The 19762-nt window shown below is 35.1% G+C and overlaps 1 protein-coding gene across 2 annotated transcripts; it reads left to right on the forward strand.

Moving 5' to 3' along the window:
* Positions 1-2472: 2472 nt before the first annotated feature.
* LOC106066582 (putative ferric-chelate reductase 1) lies at positions 2473-9108 on the forward strand. 2 transcript variants are annotated; one of them, XM_013225654.2, is made up of 6 exons: positions 2473-2628; positions 4303-4510; positions 5068-5195; positions 5533-5624; positions 7569-7672; positions 8180-9108. In XM_013225654.2, the coding sequence occupies exons 2-6, from the start codon at positions 4312-4314 to the stop codon at positions 8272-8274; spliced, it is 618 nt and encodes a 205-aa protein (XP_013081108.2). In that variant the 5' UTR covers positions 2473-2628; positions 4303-4311; the 3' UTR covers positions 8275-9108. The 2 variants fall into 2 exon arrangements, with proteins under 2 accessions (XP_013081108.2, XP_055886140.1); XM_056030165.1 differs by having other exon boundaries at positions 2502-2688.
* Positions 9109-19762: the final 10654 nt, after the last annotated feature.

Consider the following 19762-nt stretch of genomic DNA (forward strand, 5'->3'; position numbering starts at 1 on the left):
TGTATGTCTCTTGCTGTGATATTGTGTACATTATATATATATATATATATATATATATATATATATATATATATATATATATGGTTCCTCAAGGTTGTCATTGCCGGAAGTGGTTATGGATATGAGCACTCCACTACATGTAACATGTTTCCTAATGGCATGCGATTCATATAGCCTCTGACAACTAGTCAAACTCATGGCCTTCACGTGTAGCTCAGATATTGAGTTTGGCGGAACTGTTTTCACAAACAGAAGAGGTGAATGCGAATGGGGCGTGGTTGTCATTTTTTGATGTTAAGAAAACAATCATTAAATTATATAATAGAATAAAGCTCTTGCGTAGTTTCTATTTGACATAAACATCATTGGTTTAGTTTACAGGACAATGGGCTAGACAAGACAGTATTAAGGGAGAACTAAACTATACTCTATACATAATAATCTGCATAGTGAATCCTGAATCGTCTTGACCTACATTTAGTGTAGCCTGTCAAGCCTGAACCCAAGTCTCCATACCCAGCTTCAGTTCAAAACTTATTAGCTCTGACTACTTTAACATCCCCACCAAGTGTTCAAACAAGTTTTGGGAGGGCAGGAAAAATGTGAAGGAACCCTCCATTCCCCAACCTCACTACTTTTTTTTTAACTACAGCCCCAAGAGTGTTGTGTGCGTGTGTGTATGTGTGTGTGTGTGTGTGTGTGTGTGATTTTTGAAGTCTTTTTTTTTCGGTGGGAAAATTATTTAGACTAGTTTTGGTGATGTTGTAAGGTGGGATTTTTTTTTTTTGTTTCAAGACAAAAGAGGTAGAGGGAAGGCAGGTAGAGAGAGGTTGTTGAATATTGCCGTAGGCAACAACTGAAGCATTGTTAAGTATAGAGACATTTCTAAATCAAATTGATCCTTGTTATCTGCCCTTCAGATATACTCTGCTAGTTATTAACCAAATTCACTAGCTATTTTCTTACACAGCTAATATTAACGCTCTCTCTCTCTCTCTCTCTCTCTCTGTCTGTTAAAAATTTTGTACACGTTATTTCTCCGACACCCAATCTCAGATCAAGTTAATGTTTTGAACAAGTATTTCTTTTACCCGACAACGCAAGAATTAATTTAAAATCTTAACCAATTAGTTATTAACTTATGGAAATTAATTATTTTGTTCGATATCTTGAACAATGGAAAGAAATATTGCTTGACTGAAGTATTGGTATAAGCTGAATTAGTACCCTTTATAGGTCGCCGCTTTAAAGTAATTTTGAAACAAACAATACATGACTATACAATCTTCTATAGACATACGGAGCTCACTAGTAGAGTGGTTAGTATGTACGCTTGAAGATATGTGAGCCATGAATTCTAATTTAAGTCGTTCACACTTTTTGGTTTGTTTTTCTAATGCTTTAAAAAAAAAAGATTAAGATTCACCCTCCCCCCCCCCCCCAGATTACCAACTGGTTCAGACAAGTGATAGGATCATAGCGTATTGAGAAAGCTTAGAGCTAAACAAAAACTATTGTTAAAAATATTTATAATCGCATAGATTTAATGTCGTTGGTCTGGATCTATTACAAATTGAATGACATTTTTTAAAGTTTATTTTTTTACGTTTTTCTTGTTTCAAAATACAAAGAATGAACACAGATTCTAGATATAGAGAAGAAGGTATACAGTTCTTAATCCATTTGCTGTTACCCAGTGGCGTCACTAGGGTGGGGGTCACCTGGTGCGGTTCACTTAGAGTGTCACGCCCCCCCCCCCCCCCGCACACAGAAAAATTTCGTGTTTCTTGTTTATTTAGCCATAATACACATACTTTATACTTAACTACTGTCACGGATGAATGGGTGCATGTATGTATAATCTATTTTCACAAATGAGCGAATGACCGGAAGTGTGTTAGTTGTCAGAAAGTAGATAGTAGCTTACATCATACTCATCGCGCTATGGTCCAATCTCTTTTGTAGACCAGTTGGGGCGGAGAGGGGGGGGTATCATGGAGAAGTTTTCCGTACTACCTTTAGGTGCTAAGTAAACACAGAACTGCTCTAGTCAGGATTCGAGCTCGATCCCCCTTGTAAAGTAGCCAAGTGGCTCTCAGCTACACATTCCATCTTATCTTATATAATACAGACGTTACTTCAAAAAAGAAGATGATTACGTCCTACGCGTCATGCATTTAGTCATGAAGATTAACCAATGACCTAAATTCTGCCAAGTCACTGATTTTCCTGGCTAGCTCAGGCCACCAATTCCATGCTCCAATAGCACTAGGGAAGAAGAAGTATCTTAATGAATACGTTCTCTGTGATGGGAACACCTACTTGAGGCAAGGGCGACAATGCCATTTTTAAAATACGCCACCTTGGTTAGAGCACACCTGTAATACCCAAACAACACTGACGATTGTTCTGATCCAAAGTCTCTCTCCCCTTCACTTAGTGATACAGATCAGCCACTAGGTCTTGATGATCCCCCCACCCCACCCCGCCTAGCGGCTTCAACTAACTGAATCATTTGGTAACATCTTGTGACGCTTCCCGCAGCTTACAGTCATACTCCTGGACTATTTTTTGTAAGACTTTGAACTTTGTAAAATAGAAAGTTACAGGACTCTAATTCAATAACAGGTAATCTTCACCAAAAACAATGTTAAAGTTCTGTATATGACAATGTCTTCACTTTTATGGGTAAGGACCTAAACGTATGCAGATGTTCTGCTTTAGGTTTAAACCATTTCACTTCGCGTTCAGTTTAACATTGACACAATTTTGTTTTTATCACCAGCATACAATCTAAAAGCTCCCCTTGATATTTATGAAGATGAAATTTTTTTTTTAATTATTATTATAGCTTTTATATAATGCTACTTTCAAGCGCACTTGGCCTCTCGAAAAATATTTTTGTTCGTATAAATAAGAAAATATAGCTTTTATATAATGCTACTTTCATGCTTATAGCATGCTCAGGGCGCTTTTGGTCCAATCTCATTTGTGGACCAGTGGGAGGGAGTTGGTTTTCCGTGCTGCCTTTAGGCGCTCAGTAAACACAACTCTGCCCGAGTCGGGTGTCGAACCTCGAGCCCCCTTCTAGGTAGCCAAGCCAAGCCAAGTTCAAGTGCACTTGGCCTCTCGAAAAATATTTTGTTCGTATAAATAAGAAAATAATTTGCTAGTAACAATTATTTAAAATCCTTTTTTTACTTATTCTACATTGAGTTTTATTGCTGAAACATCGCAAAAGACTTTCTATTGGTAAAGAATGTTCCGGAGTTTGTTTCGAAAAAGGAATCGACCTACATTACTTTAATTTTTCTTACAAATCGTAGCCAAATTGTTCCGAATTTTTAAATGAAAACTCTACTAACACCAAATAACTGTTTGAAATCCCTCTTCTAATAAATAAAATAAATAATTTTCTTGGTAACACGTCGAAAAAACTCATTTACGAAAATCGGTTGGTCCGGATTTTTTATTTTAAAAAAACACATTTTAACTCTATTTATTTAAAGTTGCGTTTGTATGTTACAGTACATTTACTTTTCTAGCTAAAACGTTACAAAATCTATTTTATCTATAAGGAAAACAAAGTATGGAATGAAAATCTCTCCACAAGGCTATGGTACATCTCATTCTCATACTAGACCAGGCATTGCTGTTAACGTAATAACAAAGTAATAGCCTATTATTGATAAAGAGATATATTACAAATTTCGGCATGACAACTACCAAATATTTACAATATGTCAGACGAGCGATTTTAGATATTCTTTTGGCACTGTAATTGAATTGTTCTGGATGTTTATATATAAAGAGTGCTAAATTAGAAGTTTAGTTTAGGTAGCTCTACATCCTTACTCTAGTTCCATTTAAATGAAAATGCTAATAGCTCTGTTGATAACACACACTCTCTTTGCAATTTTGTTGTTCTCATCTCGGTAAAGTCTCGGTTTTGTTCTATATTGATTTTCGTATGCACAGTTCACTAATTATGTGGAATGTACACGCTAAACGATATGTTGTCAATTTGAAATTAAAAGTGGATAAGAGTTTAAATGGTGGGGCAGGCGTAACATAGTTTACGCTAGGAGGTTAAGGAACTAAAGCCACTAGGAAAGTCAATGGTGGAAATGGAGTAGAAAGGGGGATAACAAGAATAACTTCATTTAAAATATTTTCTGTAAATAGAAAAAAGGGAGGCAATATTAAGTATGGGGTAATAAATGCCCAATTGTCAGAGAGATTGCTTATTGATAGATATTCTAGACACCTTTATGGCACTTCAGCTTTCCATGTATATTTTAGACTTAAGAAATGTCTGCAAAGACAGCTCGCCTCCTGCTCAGCCTGACAGCCCTCTGGACTTACGTGTCATGCTACCCCAACGGTATCAATGTGGATGAGGCGTGTAGCGACATGACTCCGAGACATAATCACCAGGGGCAGACATCAGCGTCACCCTTCAAGATCACCTTCTGCCCAAATTGGTACAAACAAGGAAGCTCAGTTAACGGTATGTTCATGTTTTCATAGCGTTATAGAAGGCCTGAACACTGACTTGCGACGTCACAACCTGTATGCAGTTTAGACCAATAGCTCGTTACCACGTCACAGGTCTGACGTCACTAAACTTATCTTCTTGACAAAGGGTATCCAACATCTTCACCCGTCTTCCTTTCCTTTTTTAGTCTAAAAACAATAAAGACATAAATTTACATCACAGCTTAACTTCAGTCTTTATTGCAACCTATTAAAACCTACACGACAACCTATTTATATCCCACTTAGCAATCCATTTTAAACCTGCACGGACACATTTTGGAAGCTCTCCTGACAACCTACTTTAAATCTAGCTTACATGACAACCTACTTTCAATTTAGCTTACATGAAAACCTACTTTAAATCTAGCTTTTATGACAACCTACTTTACATTTAGCCTACATGACAACCTATTTTAAATCTAACTAACATGGCAACCTTCTTATAATCCAGTATATTTGAACTAGATCCAATAAAGTTTATTAAGACACACAGTTCACAATATATCTTACAATCTTTCATCTCTCCAGTGACTCTTACTGGTACATCAATGAAGTTTAAAGGTTTCATGATCCAGGCTCGTTCAAATACCGACAGTGCGACCTCCGTCGGAACATTTACAGCCACCGATTATACTAGAAATGCCTGCACTTCTTCTGTAAGTTTGTGTCTGCATGCTGGACTCTTTCATTGGATTGTTTGTTTCGGTTTCAACCTCAGACTGTTTTGTACGTCACGTATTTCTAGATTCATAAATATTTGATCATGTTTGTCTTTAAGAAAAATATTTTATCATACTATTGTTAAAAGTATGAAATCAAAATTTATATCTAACAGAAAAACAAAAGTAAAGTAATACAATAAATAAGTACATATAAGAAAAAAAGTAATAAAATAATTCATAATAAGAGAGAATGGAAAATATTTGTACAAAATAAAATCATAAATAAAAGTGTTAATTTCTGATGAGTGATTTGAAGAGTTTGTTTGTTTAGAAAGCTCTAGTGCACAATTCGGCTATAGAGAAAAGTCAGCTGACATTCAAATGGATGGCTCCATCAACCGCTTCTGGTAATGTTACATTTTGGTGAGTCATAGTCTCTTTAATAAGTCTGTACTGTTTTGAAGGCACTATCAGTTTATCTAACTTATAATTTGTAAGCATATGACTCTAAAAACCAGTGACTTGGCGAAGTTTAGGTCATTGATTAATATGCATGACGAAATGAATGACGCTTAGGACGTAATAATCTTCTTTTCTGAAGTAACGTCTGTATCATATAAGTAAAAAAAAAGATAAGAACTACAATAAATAATATTTCTTTAAGACTTTACTGCACTGTTAATAAACATGTATATAAATTAGTTTTTAATTGAATAAAAACTACAAGAATCGGCAACCATGCGTAATAGAGTTCCATTAGTTTTTTTACGTCAAAATTGTTTTACATACAAGATTACAAAGAGAGGTTGTGTTTTTACACAAACTCAGATGCGGCCCCAGAAAGGTCATCATTTGTTTGGTAAGTAATGCGGGTAAAGGTTTCAAACTGTTCAGCACGAAGGTCAGATGAACTACACACTATTAAAAGCCACATTCTTAGCTACCTGAATATAAGGTAGACGTATGCGGGGCAAAGGGGGTTGCTGGCATGGTGTAGTGTTTGTCCAGATGACGTCAATATTTTTATTATTACATTGGTAATATCCATAAATATTCAATGAGCTAATTGTAATGAAAATATAGTTTATTGTGAGGTTGCCAGATGAGATATGATTAAATTGCTAGTTGACTTTCAGACAAGGAGGTTTGTGAGAAGTTTATCTCTCTTTCCAGTTTATCCATTGATGTATATAACCATCCCTCTGTGTTGTGTAATAACATTTAACAGTACATAAGAGATTTCTTTTAAATCTGTATCTATGTGCATAGAAAATCACTATTTCTTTTTTTTTTAATTAACGGTAAATTGTGTGCCTATAGTGCGTTAGTTGAATTTAAATTAATAAAAAATTTTATAACTTTATTTTGGGCAATAAAAAAAACTGTACGCATAGCGGCATAAGTATTACAAAAAAGTACAAAATAATCACCTCCCGAACTTAATAAAGACTCCCTCTTTTCTATTTACAGAAAATATTTTTTATGAAGTATTTCTTAAGAAGTAATGGCTTACATATAAAATGAAATCAAAATGTTTCGCTTTTAAAAGACAAAAGATAACCGTTTTACTAGGACTTTGCAAGCTACAGAATATCTGAAATCGGCTTTTTTACAAAGCTTAAATCAACTCACTCTGTCTGTCTGTCTGTCTGTCTGGTCAAAAGTTTGCACTCGTTATTTTTGTTCACACCCAAGGTCAGATTTTTCATTTCGGGATCTTTGGGCGCCTCTGAGTCCTCCCAGCTCTAATGGGTACCTAGCATTAGTAAAGGCGGTTGGTCGTTGTGCTGGCCATATAACTCCCACGTTAACCGTGGGCCACAGAAACAGATGACCTTTACATCATCTATCCTGTAGATCGCAAGGTTAGAGGTTTGAGCCCTCGCCCTCGAGTTCAAATTTAGGTCGTTCATTTTTTTATAAATGCATATAAAAAGCGATCACGTGACATTAACAGATACCCCCTTTTTCTCCCCCAGCCCCTTTCCAACAAGGTTCAAACAAGTGATAGGATATGTCTATTGAGAAAGCTAAAAGCATGAAGCTAAAAACAATTGGTTCAAATATTTCTAATCGCACAGATTTATTATTATTAGTCTAAACCTATTACAAATGTATTACTTTTTAGATTTTCTTGTTCTAGTTTTTTAGACCTAAAAGTGCCAGACGGTCAGACAGACCATGCGACCTTTCTTCTTTCGGGGTGCTACAAAATACTTTATCAAGTCCTTTCGTTTCTAAATTTAATGTTAACTTTGTTTCTTTGTTTGTTTCATATTTCGTTAGTACTTAGTTAACATATATGAATTTTTGTGAAAAAAAAAATTGTTTTTTTTAATATGAATTATGAATTATCACTGATTCCAGGGTAACATTTGTTGAGGATGAAGACGTCTTTTGGGTAGCCACTAAGTCTTCAGTATTGATGGATGCCACTAACGTCAATGTGACTGTGGAAAACTGCACAATGAGTAGGTTTATATTAAACTTAACTTTAAAAATAAATTACTCTAACAAGATATGATAGAGCATTAGTCGATGTGCAATGAGATGAATTCCTAGATTTCTGAACTATACTTATGTTCCTATTCATCTTGTCATTATAATAAAAGTGAAGCAAACAAACTATTCACAATGTCTCATTTCCACTTATGGAATTCAATTTCTTCAGTTTTTTAATGTAGGTGATTTCCAAACAGTAAATAATTTCAAAGGTCATAAAAACCGGTTTCATAAAGATGATAAATCTAATAAGTAAACACTTCAGAGAACAGAGGATTTACTTTAAATGACACATTTCTCTCTTGCCAAAGACTAGCTATGTAAGATTGTATTCATTCAGGCAAGGCTATCTTCAATACAATCTTTGATCTCTTTGAAAAACACATTTTCTTTCTGGCTTGACCTCACCGTTTTGTAGAGCAAGAAGAAAAAACAAAAGTATGCAAATTGTTTTTTTTTGTTTTGTTTCTTTTCAGACTCAAACATTGTCTCCAACAGTGCGGTGCGAGTTGGTAGTTACTTTACTTTGATGTTTGTTGTCGTTAGTTCAATTCTTATCTCTCGTTATTGATTCGGCTTTTTATAGTGCTTTGAAATGTTTGCCTTGTTACAACATAATAATGTAAATCTATTTATACATTCTTCTATATTTATTAATCAAGTTATATTTATATTAGGTTCTAAGAAGATTTTCAATGATTAAAAGCGAAACTTTTTTTCCCCCATAAATTGTTATATCTTTATTTCTAAGGATGGTTATAAAAGGATTGATGTAAAATAAGACCTATCTACTTGAGACGGTTATAAATAAATGTATGATGTTTTAGTTTATGGTTATCATAACATACAAGCAATGTTGTTAATGTTACTTTGATGATTTATGTTTGTATTGTACTATATGAATGTTATCTCCATTATTTTTTTTTAAATTTGTTTCGTTCATCAACAAGAGATCTCTATTTTTACGTTCTTTTCAACACCTCCATGTATAGCATTTATTTTTTGTTTTAAATGATTTTTTGTTCAACTTTGCTATTCTGTTACATTCCACATAACAGGCAAGCTGAAAAAAAAAATTCATTCATCCATTAGTCAGTTAATAAAGTAATCGATTAATTAGTAACTTAAAACACTTGAAATCCACTTGAACTTTGACACACACACACACACACGCAACTGAATTATCAGCAACTTCTTCCTGACTTGCTCCAATGTGTACTTGTTCTAATTAGAGTAGCTTTGGTGAACCTAAGTCCAGTATGAGCTATGTCATTGATGGACGTAGGGATTGCTTTGATTCACCAAGTGCTTGTCTTTTATGTCTTTGTCAAGACACTAAACATTTTGTTGTCATCAATGTGTACATCTGACATGCTTTTCAAATAAATACAGATTTTTAAAAATATTTTCTATTTATGACTCTTGATATTATATTTAAAAAAAAACATTTTTCACAATTTCTAAATGAATCGGTGTAATTGTGTTGTTTATTTTTTACTGGATCAGGTCGAGTTAGAAGCATATCATAGTAGGGTGACAATACAGTTTGGTAGATAGGCTTATATTCATGTGTTTTATGTACATGGTGCAATGGTGCTATCTAGAGATAACTTTGTTAATTTAGACACAGTTTCTTAGAATAAATCCTTTATTCTAATAAAGTCTTAACATTGTAGAGATAAGCAGTAAATATTTTAAATTGAAATATGAGAATAAATCAAGCCAGGACGGGATCGGTACACTTCTGTAAGGGTCATTTTTTTTTATGTAGGATAAGCCCTGAGTAAAAGGATGGGGATGGGCAGGGGTAATTTCAATTACAAGTATTTGTATAGAATAGGAAATGACACAAAGAGACAGTTATATACTTTATGTAGACTCCTTCCTTGGCATTCGTTTCTATTGGGGAGTAGGAGAGAAATAAGATAGGAATAGATCCAGCTTGTCGATAAGAGCTGTTATATAAAAGCATGAACTATTTAAACAATTGAACCGGAAGTTATTGGTTTTAAAATGACTTTGAGCTTTTAAGGAAATCAACTATTTGATATCTGGAGAATGAACTGATTCATTACTTTTGTGATTCGCCTGGTGATTGTGTTCAGTGAAATGCTTCAAACGCTAAAGTTTAGAGGGTGCAGTTTGTTTATGTGTGACACTGCAGTAAAATCATAATTGTTTCCCTCTAAAATCACATGTAACCCCACTCAGTCTAATGTGCTCTAGGCGCTAGAATAGAGAAAGTGTTGACATTAATTTGCGTTTTATCTGTTGACAGAATATCGAGGGCAGATTTTGTGATAAATTGCCGCCCGAAGCAAGAGTCAAACAATCTAGCAAACTCATTGTCACATGACTGACAGCATGATTGCCATGCATGATCAAACACGGTCTTCTGTTGAAACTAAAACATTTTAAAAATAAAGCAATGATCCGCAACCCAATCCTTCCCTCCCCGGCTGCATACAATTATTTGCCTTGCGCTTCCAGTGTAGCCTTCGATCGTAGCAATGATGAACAGCATCAAACCAGTTTTATCGAAACTTCAACCACGGGAGAACTCCATGCGTTTTTTTTCTTTTGGACATAAGTGACATGGGTGAGGAACTTGGATGGCGGGCACGGACGGTCAAGTTCCAACACTCAAGATTTAATTTTAATTGTTAATTCTTCAGCCAAATCTTTCACTTCAGACTTTCCATAGATTCAGGCTGTAAAAAAAATGTAACTACACTCCAAATACAATCCGTAAAATAGTTTATGTCGATTTTTATTGATATTCCTTTTATTGACTTAAACTTTGATCCTTCAGCCTGTTAGGATGACGATTGTGTTAAATAGGTGGCTTGTCCAAACGGGTCGAAGTATCGAGGCCTTTGTAAAATGGCACCTGCTTTTCCTATTCAGCATTCTATGTCATTTTTACATCGACATCGTTTGCTATGATACTGCCAAGGTATGTGTGAACTTATCCAGCCCATATATGAATTAAAAAATTTTAAAAATTAGTAAAAAAAATAGAAGCTTTCCTATCTGCATTGAAAATCTTGTACCGTAAGATAGTTGATATATTTATACTCTAATTAAATCTTATTATAGTTTTAAAAATTGATAAAAAATTATCTAAATGGAAAAGATTCTCTGATAAACAGAAAGATACTTTATTGACAGGTTGTTATTGGAATTCCGACATATGTTAACCTTACCTTTGACCTTTCTAGCTAATTGTAAACACTAGAACTGAATTTGAATGATAGAAATATGTAGGTAGAAGAATGTTGTGTTTTTATACTCCAACTTGATGCAATATTTGTGGAGGGTTTTTTTGTTTGTTTTTTTTTTGTAAATTTTTGTCCTACCTGCCTTCAGAAATGAAGATTATAAAGTTCTAGATCAGGTCTCCGCCACATCGGCAATTGGATGAAACTCAGAATAATCGTCACTGCAGTCAACCACATAACCAGACAGCCATACACAATCATTCAGCCATGTATCTTGACATTTGTCCTTTGTAATTTGGGCCCCATTGATTGAGTAAAAATAGATGTGTATTGTCCTACTCAGGAAGCGAGATGGCTGAGTGGTTAAGAGTTTGGCTTCTGAACTTGGGGTCCAGGTTTTGAATCCTTGTGAAGACTGGGACTTTTAGTTTCGGGATCTTTGGGCGCCTCTGAGTCTTCCAAGCTCTAATGTGTACCTAAAATTAGCTCGGGAAAAGTAAAGGCGCTTGGTCGTTGTGCTGGCCACGTGACACCCTCGTTAATCGTGAGCCACAGACACAAATGACCTTTACACCATCTGCCCTATAGATCGCATGGTCTTAATTAGGGGCATTACTTTTTTTTAATTATCTTTCTCATTATAACTCTAAAGATAGATTTTAAACTTAACAATTTATGGTGGTTTGAGTTTTGAGTTTAGGCACATCGGCACAATTTAGGCCAATGTATGGACTCTTTCGCCGTCTTCTTGTAATCAATCAATACCAACTTAAATGAATAATGTATTTGAGTAACAGCTGTACGCTGTAACAGATCTAGTACACACGCTTTTTTATCATTTTAACTAACTTAAGCAACTTCTTAACGCTATATTTCAACGACAGTGACATTCATCTGTCCTTACTTAACACAATTTCTTACTCTATTTTTTTTCTATGATAAAATAAAAAGAGAGGGAGAAAGAAGAAAATGAAGAAGACTTAAGCAAAAGAGTATAAAAGAGGGAGACGAAGAATGGGAGTGAGAGAGTGAGACAAACTTAGGGAGACATATTCATTATCCTCATTATGATCCATGTAAGCGTAGGAAGGAGTGGTATCCTTTGCTATCGAAGCCCTGGAGACTCGCAGTGAACGTAGCTGGGAACATTGTTCGAAATGTGATGTTAAACTTTCAGAAACCGATCGAAGATGGTGCATTGATAAATCAAATACAAATTCCTTGTGCACTATAAGCAGTTAATATAATTGGAAATGTCAAGTAATAAATGCAACTATATATTTAAAAAAAACAACAACCGAACTATGCTTTACATATAGGGAGTAGCATCCTCTGTAGTGATTACTTCCCTTTACAATGTACACACCTCTACTCTAGTCTGAACTTTTAATTTTACATTATACTGGGTTGTCTCTCTTTGATAAATATAAATTATAACTCTTAATGTGTCATTCTGTATAAGAAATTATTGTAAACATGATATCGAATCTAATAAAGCTAACTATGACTCCTTATTTTTCCTTTATAAATATTTGTTTCGCTAAAATTCTAAACTGTTTTTAATGCACGAACTGAATGATACGATAAGACAATCTTAACAAATTGTTGTGGTGGCCAGTGCTGGTAATCAATACTTTTAAAGGTTGTTGAATCTGATTGCTTCTCTAATTATATCGTTTAGAATTCAGCGGTTCTCAACCTTTTATGCTCAGCGACCCCTTTTTACAATCCCCCACACTTTCGCGACCCCCGCACACACACACATACATACAGCATTAGAAGAATAGACAATAACAATCCTTATTTTCGATGGTCTTAGGCGACCCCTGGCAAATCGTCAATCTACCCCCAAGGGGTTCGCGACCCACAGGTTGAGAACCCCTGGTTTAGATAATGTGTCATCGACCAGACAATTACAGTTGGTAAAGAATAATTATAATAATCGCCTGTCATTTAGAAAAAAAAAAAATCAATAAAATATCTCGTGAAATATTTTTGTAACACCATCACTATGGCTGCGATCAGATATGCTACAGCCGTGAGTAACTTTCAAAATATTCGATATCAATATTTCCGTCCAAATTCACATTGCAGTAGATACGAACCAGTTGAAGATGCGATATATATATTTCTATGGTGTCTGACTCACCACTCACATAATACTAATATTTCTATGGGCTCTGACTCACAACTCACATATTACTAATATTTCTAAGGTCTATTACTCACCACTCACATATTACTAATATTTCTATGATCTCTGACTCACCACTCACATAGTACTAATATTTCTATGATCTCTGACTCACCACTCACATAGTACTAATATTTTTATGGGCTCTGACTCACCACTCACTTATTACTAATATTTCTACGGTCTATGACTCACCACTCACATATTACTAATATTTCTATGATCTCTGACTCACCACTCACATAGTACTAATATTTCTATGATCTCTGACTCACCACTCACATAGTACTAATATTTTTATGGGCTCTGACTCACCACTCACATAGTACTAATATTTCTATGATCTCTGACTCACCACTCACATAGTACTAATATTTCTATGATCTCTCACTCACCACTCACATAGTACTAATATTTCTATGATCTCTGACTCACCACTCACATAGTACTAATATTTTTATGGGCTCTGACTCACTACTCACGTAGTACTAATATTTCTATGATCTCTGACTCACCACTCACATAGTACTAATATTTCTATGATCTCTGACTCACCACTCACATAGTACTAATATTTCTATGATCTCTGACTCACCACTCACATAGTACTAATATTTCTATGATCTCTGACTCACCACTCACATAGTACTAATATTTCTATGATCTCTGACTCACCACTCACATAGTACTAATATTTCTATGATCTCTGACTCACCACTCACATAGTACTAATATTTCTATGATCTCTGACTCACCACTCACATAGTACTAATATTTCTATGATCTCTGACTCACCACTCACATAGTACTAATATTTCTATGATCTCTGACTCACCACTCATATAGTACTAATATTTCTATGATCTCTGACTCACCACTCACATAGTACTAATATTTCTATGATCTCTGACTCACCACTCACATAGTACTAATATTTCTATGATCTCTGACTCACCACTCACATAGTACTAATATTTCTATGATCTCTGACTCACCACTCACATAGTACTAATATTTCTATGATCTCTGACTCACCACTCACATAGTACTAATATTTCTATGATCTCTGACTCACCACTCACATAGTACTAATATTTCTATGATCTCTGACTCACCACTCATATAGTACTAATATTTCTATGATCTCTGACTCACCACTCACGTAGTCCTAATATTTCTATGATCTCTGACTCACCACTCACCACTCACGTAGTACTAATATTTCTATGATCTCTGACTCACCACTCACATAGTACTAATATTTCTATGATCTCTGACTCACCACTCACGTAGTACTAATATTTCTATGATCTCTGACTCACCACTCACCACTCACGTAGTACTAATATTTCTATGATCTCTGACTCACCACTCACATAGTACTAATATTTCTATGATCTCTGACTCACCACTCACATAGTACTAATAGATGCTCGAATTCGCTGGCCAAAGAAATTGATGGGGGAACATTTACTCCTGGACTTTTTATTATTATTATTGTATAAGTTCCTTCTGTTTATTTGTGGAAGAGGGAGGGTGAGAGATGACAAGAGTAAGAGAGGGAAACATAGAGAGGTGCAGTGCCAAGCATTCTTTATCTTAATTATCTTTTTGCGCAAATCCTTTTCAAATTCGCCTACCTGCTTTTATATACGCCCATGACTTGGCGTAAAGGGCCAACATTAGTAATGACACATGAAGTTAGCCCCGTGCATCGAACATCCTTATCACACCTCTGGGAATATGGTTATAAGCTAGGACAAATCAATATATAATGTACATTTCTTAATTTTGTTTTTAAATTTTTCTATGAAGACACCCTGAGAGTGTCAATGAACTGTTCCACTTGGCTAGTTCCCTGTAGCTAATGTACTTCTTGCACTGTCAGATTTCCGAGCTATGGAAATAAAAGATTTTGGTACACTTTTTAAACCCCAGGCTTTATAATGTCACCTTTCTATTCAAGCTATTTAAGACACTGTCACGATTTGTAAATACTCAGAGTCATGTGACCCTATTGACATGCGCGACTTATTTCATCTCTCGACTGTGATTTTAATTAATCAATAGCGTCTGTTGAATAGAGGATTGCCTTACAGGGGCAGGTAATCCACTGGAGTTATCCAATTTAAGTGAAATTACCTTTACTTGGACACATATACGAATTAATACGAAGTAAAACATTTTATCAAGTAACATTTGCAAATGATGAAATAATGTAAGTTACGTCATCATAATAATGGCCTGTTCGCGGGAAATGATCTGCACTATTGACGATTTCAATTTGTTCTTATTCCTATTATTACACTTTTGTCATCGTAAAAAAAAAATGAATTATTTTGACTTTTCATTATCCCATGAGGCTAAAATTTAACACATAAACTCGTGTCACATGAAATCACAGTTTATTAAAATTTCAGAAAGATCACTTCATTAATTATAAATTAATTTAAAAAATTGCGTTAAAATCCAATGCTCTATGAGACCATTATGTTGTCTTTTTTCTTATGACTGAATATCAGTAATATCCATTTCGCATATGAAAATACTGAAAACAAAATATATGAATGATTAGTTGTTGCTATGTTCTCAGAATAAAAAGTACTACTGGATTATTCCATACCGTAAATGTCAGTTTTAAATGTAATGAGAATTGTTGCATTCAAAACATATTTGAACTTTCTTGAGACACTTAATGCTATACTGTTCCTATGTTCTCAGAAATAATTATTTTGATACATAGGTTATTATCTGACCCACTATAAACAGTAAGAACACTATTTTATCATTGAAATTGAAATATGATGGTTAAGAGAGTGGCTCACATAGCTTTTGAGTTCATTTAAGTCTATGTGCTTGTAAAACATGTCGTGCTTCTAAAACCTTTATTATCTAGAACCGTTTAGTGATACTTTTATTGGAATAAAAACAATCGAAAGAGCAGAAAATAGTCAGATAAAAAGCAACATTTGCTGGAATCCTGTGCAAAACAAAATGTAAAATTTTTAATGTTTGCTCACGTGCACTAGAAATTCACTTGACAACATTTGTTTTACTGAACGTAAGGATATTAAATTACCTTCAGACAAATGGACTTAATGATGCAGACAGTTAAACTAGATTTCCAAGTTATTGAGAAAGCAGTCATATATGACCTTGTCAGTAAAGTTACTCTTTCAGACCTTGCGTTCTACAGGGCAGATGGTGTTAAGGTCAAATGTTTCTTTGGCCAAGCAGGGTGTCATGTGACCACCACAACGACTAAAAGTCTAAGTTGGGTAGACTCAGGGGCGTCCCAAAATTACCGAATTTCAAAATCCCAGTCTTCATCGAGATTCGAACCAAAGACCCCAGTTTCGGAAGCCAAGCGTTTAACCACTCAGCCACCGCGCCTCCATTACTTTGTGAGATGGGCAGTTAAATAATGAAGGATTGATAGTTGTATTTGTAAATTGAAGTCCATATGCCTGAAAAAATGTCGAAGAGTGAAACTGAAGCCTAAACAATATGTTCCTTGATGAAGGATCTTCATGTACATGTATATGTGAATGTATATGGTAGCAGGAATTGGTTCCCATTAAAAGATTTCCCATTCCAAGTGTTATACTAAATTCATTTAGTACTAGCTTGTATTCGATAGTTTCAAAATCATCTAATAAATTAATTATACGACTAACTATTTTCGATACATTTTTAAACCTTGCTCTTGAAGACAGGTATAATTAGATGCCCATAATGTGGCAATATATACCCGGCCTATTTTGACACTAGTCCTCCCCTGGGGCCCTATTTGAAAGTAAGCTCGACTTAAAGAAATTCGGGAAGAAAAACTAATGTTATTAAAGCTGAGTTAAACGCTCCATCTCTCCACAGGCCTAAATATATTCTTATATTCTAAACATGCTGGTAGTACTGAATGAATGCAAATAAAACTTGCTAGATAAGCATACAATCTTGAATGAAAAAAAAAACTTCATGCATAGAATAAAAAACAAAAATTTCACTTAAAACTGTAGCTAAGAATAGAATATAGGCCAATATAGATATTTATATACTTTTCGTGCTCTAATAGACACAATGCACACTTAAGTGGCGGAAATTTTGCAGACGAGGAGTCACGAAGTTCTGAATCACCAGATCTGACGCAGGATTGTGAGATACTAACATCGACACTCCAGAATGTGGTACTAAATGAAGTGTCATGCTCTAATAATTTTTCTTTGAATCGCGTGTTTGGGGTTAACAACAAAAATGTAAAAGCTGTGCTGGATAAAACTATAAAACAGAGCATTCTTGGTGGATTAGGGTTAAAAATATATTTCCTAACACTGTCTTTATGTTTAATCTTCTTTCTCTTTGTCTCTGTGTGTGTTGGTGCGTGCGTCTCTTATACTATATGTTGATATGGCATCGATGCTGCGCTATTGATTATTTTCATAATAAACTTGGTGACTAAGTAAATTTTCCCCATGGATCGATTGACCTCAAGAATGACATTTGTCGACCTTAACAGTTTGTTAACCAACATCTCAATTTAGTGTTGAGCAGAAGTAGCGCCAGGTCCATTTTTCTAAGACACATTTGATAAAGTTTAACTTTATTTTCTGAACCTCAAAACATTCTCCAGACACATTGTATTTTCTAAAACCGGAACGGATTATAAAGGCTTACATGGTTCTAAGAAACAAAAATATCATTGATTGAAATTGTGTCCAGGTGATTGACGTCTGCATTGTAGGTCACTGTTTTTCAAATGAATGGACGTTGACCTAGTTATCAGGAGTCAAAGTTTAGGTGCAACATATTGAAACTATATCTTTGTATGTGAAATTTGTAGCCCATTTGAAATAATTTTTTTTTAGTTTTTGTTTAAGCACTACGTGAGATAATGCTGGTAATAAAGAAAGAAAAAAGAGAATTTCTGATTTACCTGAAAATACATTTTGCTTTCAATATTTCATTAGAAATGTATTCTATTGAAAAGGTGTTTCAATATAAGTCTTAGTAGTGGTCTGGTTGTCAGAGGTGTTAGTAGTGGTCTGGCTGTCAGAGGTGTTAGAAGTGGTCTGGTTGTCAGAGGTGTTAGAAGTGGTCTGGTTGTCAGAGGTGTTAGAAGTGGTCTGGTTGTCAGAGGTGTTAGAAGTGGTCTGTTTGTCAGAGGAGTTAGAAGTGGTCTGGTTGTCAGAGGTGTTAGAAGTGATCTGGTTGTCAGAGGAGTTAGAAGTGATCTGGTTGTCAGAGGTGTTAGAAGTGGTCTGGTTGTCAGAGGTGTTAGAAGTGGTCTGGTTGTCAGAGGAGTTAGAAGTGGTCTGGTTGTCAGAGGTGTTAGAAGTGGTCTGGTTGTCAGAGGAGTTAGAAGTGGTCTGGTTGTCAGGGGAGTTAGAAGTGGTCTGGTTGTCAGAGGTGTTAGAAGTGGTCTGGTTGTCAGAGGTGTTAGAAGTGGTCTGGTTGTCAGAGGTGTTAGAAGTGGTCTGTTTGTCAGAGGAGTTAGAAGTGGTCTGGTTGTCAGAGGTGTTAGAAGTGGTCTGGTTGTCAGAGGTGTTAGAAGTGGTCTGTTTGTCAGAGGAGTTAGAAGTGGTCTGGTTGTCAGAGGAGTTAGAAGTGGTCTGGTTGTCAGAGGAGTTAGAAGTGGTCTGGTTTTCAGAGGAGTTAGAAGTGGTCTGGTTGTCAGAGGAGTTAGAAAAAGAAGAAAATTAGCTTGACAAATGACTTTGATTTACTGTTGTAACCGGTCGTTGACTTGTAGCACTAAACTGCTGGTAGACAACTAAACCGTTGTAGGCGTAATATATAAAACTTGAAATAAGTTGAATAACTTGCTTTTACAACCAAACCTTATTTATTATATAGGCAAAATCAGCTTCTGATAAATGAAATAAATGTAGTAAACTTTAGTAATAATATCTTTTAACAAAACCTAACTGACAACAATAACACAACCTTTCAGTCTGAAGTTCTGGAGTCGTCTCCCTAAGACCAATTGACGACATTGCCACCTATGTTACATCATTCACAACTAATCACATTAAACTCGTCCCACCATCACCATACAAACGCACACACACACACACCATAACAGTTACACACTTTAAAACCGTCTAAAGGAGCCCGAGGTCAAGTGATCCTAAGGACTTTACTTCTGTGGAGAAATTAGACAATTTGTGTAAAACAATATATTCACTAATCTATATTATAAAACCATTTTTTTTAGAGTTCAACACATTTTATATTGTGTTCCCTATACTATTATAATATTCAATTATTAGTAAATATAAAATGGAGAATGGGGCGGTACGTAATGAAACGCCTCCTCCCCAAGCCATTTAAAAAACGTGCGAGAGCTCTGTCTAGTCCAACTATAGATTGGATCATCACAGACTAGAATAACTTAAAGCTGTTAATGATCAGTTTTTTAACCCAATTCAAACTATCTGTATTTCGCTGTAATGACGATAACAAAACAGACTAGTTTGAATATTTTTTTTAAAATCTCTCATGGTGTTTTTATTTTTTAGTTCTCATGATAGCATTAACAAAATTACTGTGAGTGTATAGTTCGAACCCTGCCCGCCCCCATCCCCGTCATCCTACGGGAGGTTTGGGATTGGATGTTATTATCTTCAAATCTGAAAGAACACCCAAAA

Source organism: Biomphalaria glabrata, chromosome 5 (assembly GCF_947242115.1).
Source record: "Biomphalaria glabrata chromosome 5, xgBioGlab47.1, whole genome shotgun sequence".
Taxonomy (NCBI): Eukaryota; Metazoa; Mollusca; class Gastropoda; family Planorbidae; genus Biomphalaria; species Biomphalaria glabrata.

What these genes read in the sequence shown, in the direction of transcription:
- LOC106066582 (XM_013225654.2), top strand. Translation starts at nt 4,312, where the DNA reads ATGTCTGCAAAGACAGCTCGCCTCCTGCTCAGCCTGACAGCCCTCTGG. An exon ending in ACAAGGAAGCTCAGTTAACG is followed by an intron (nt 4,511 to 5,067) that starts GTATGTTCATGT and finishes TCATCTCTCCAG; the next exon opens with TGACTCTTACTGGTACATCA. An exon ending in TCTGGTAATGTTACATTTTG is followed by an intron (nt 5,625 to 7,568) that starts GTGAGTCATAGT and finishes CACTGATTCCAG; the next exon opens with GGTAACATTTGTTGAGGATG.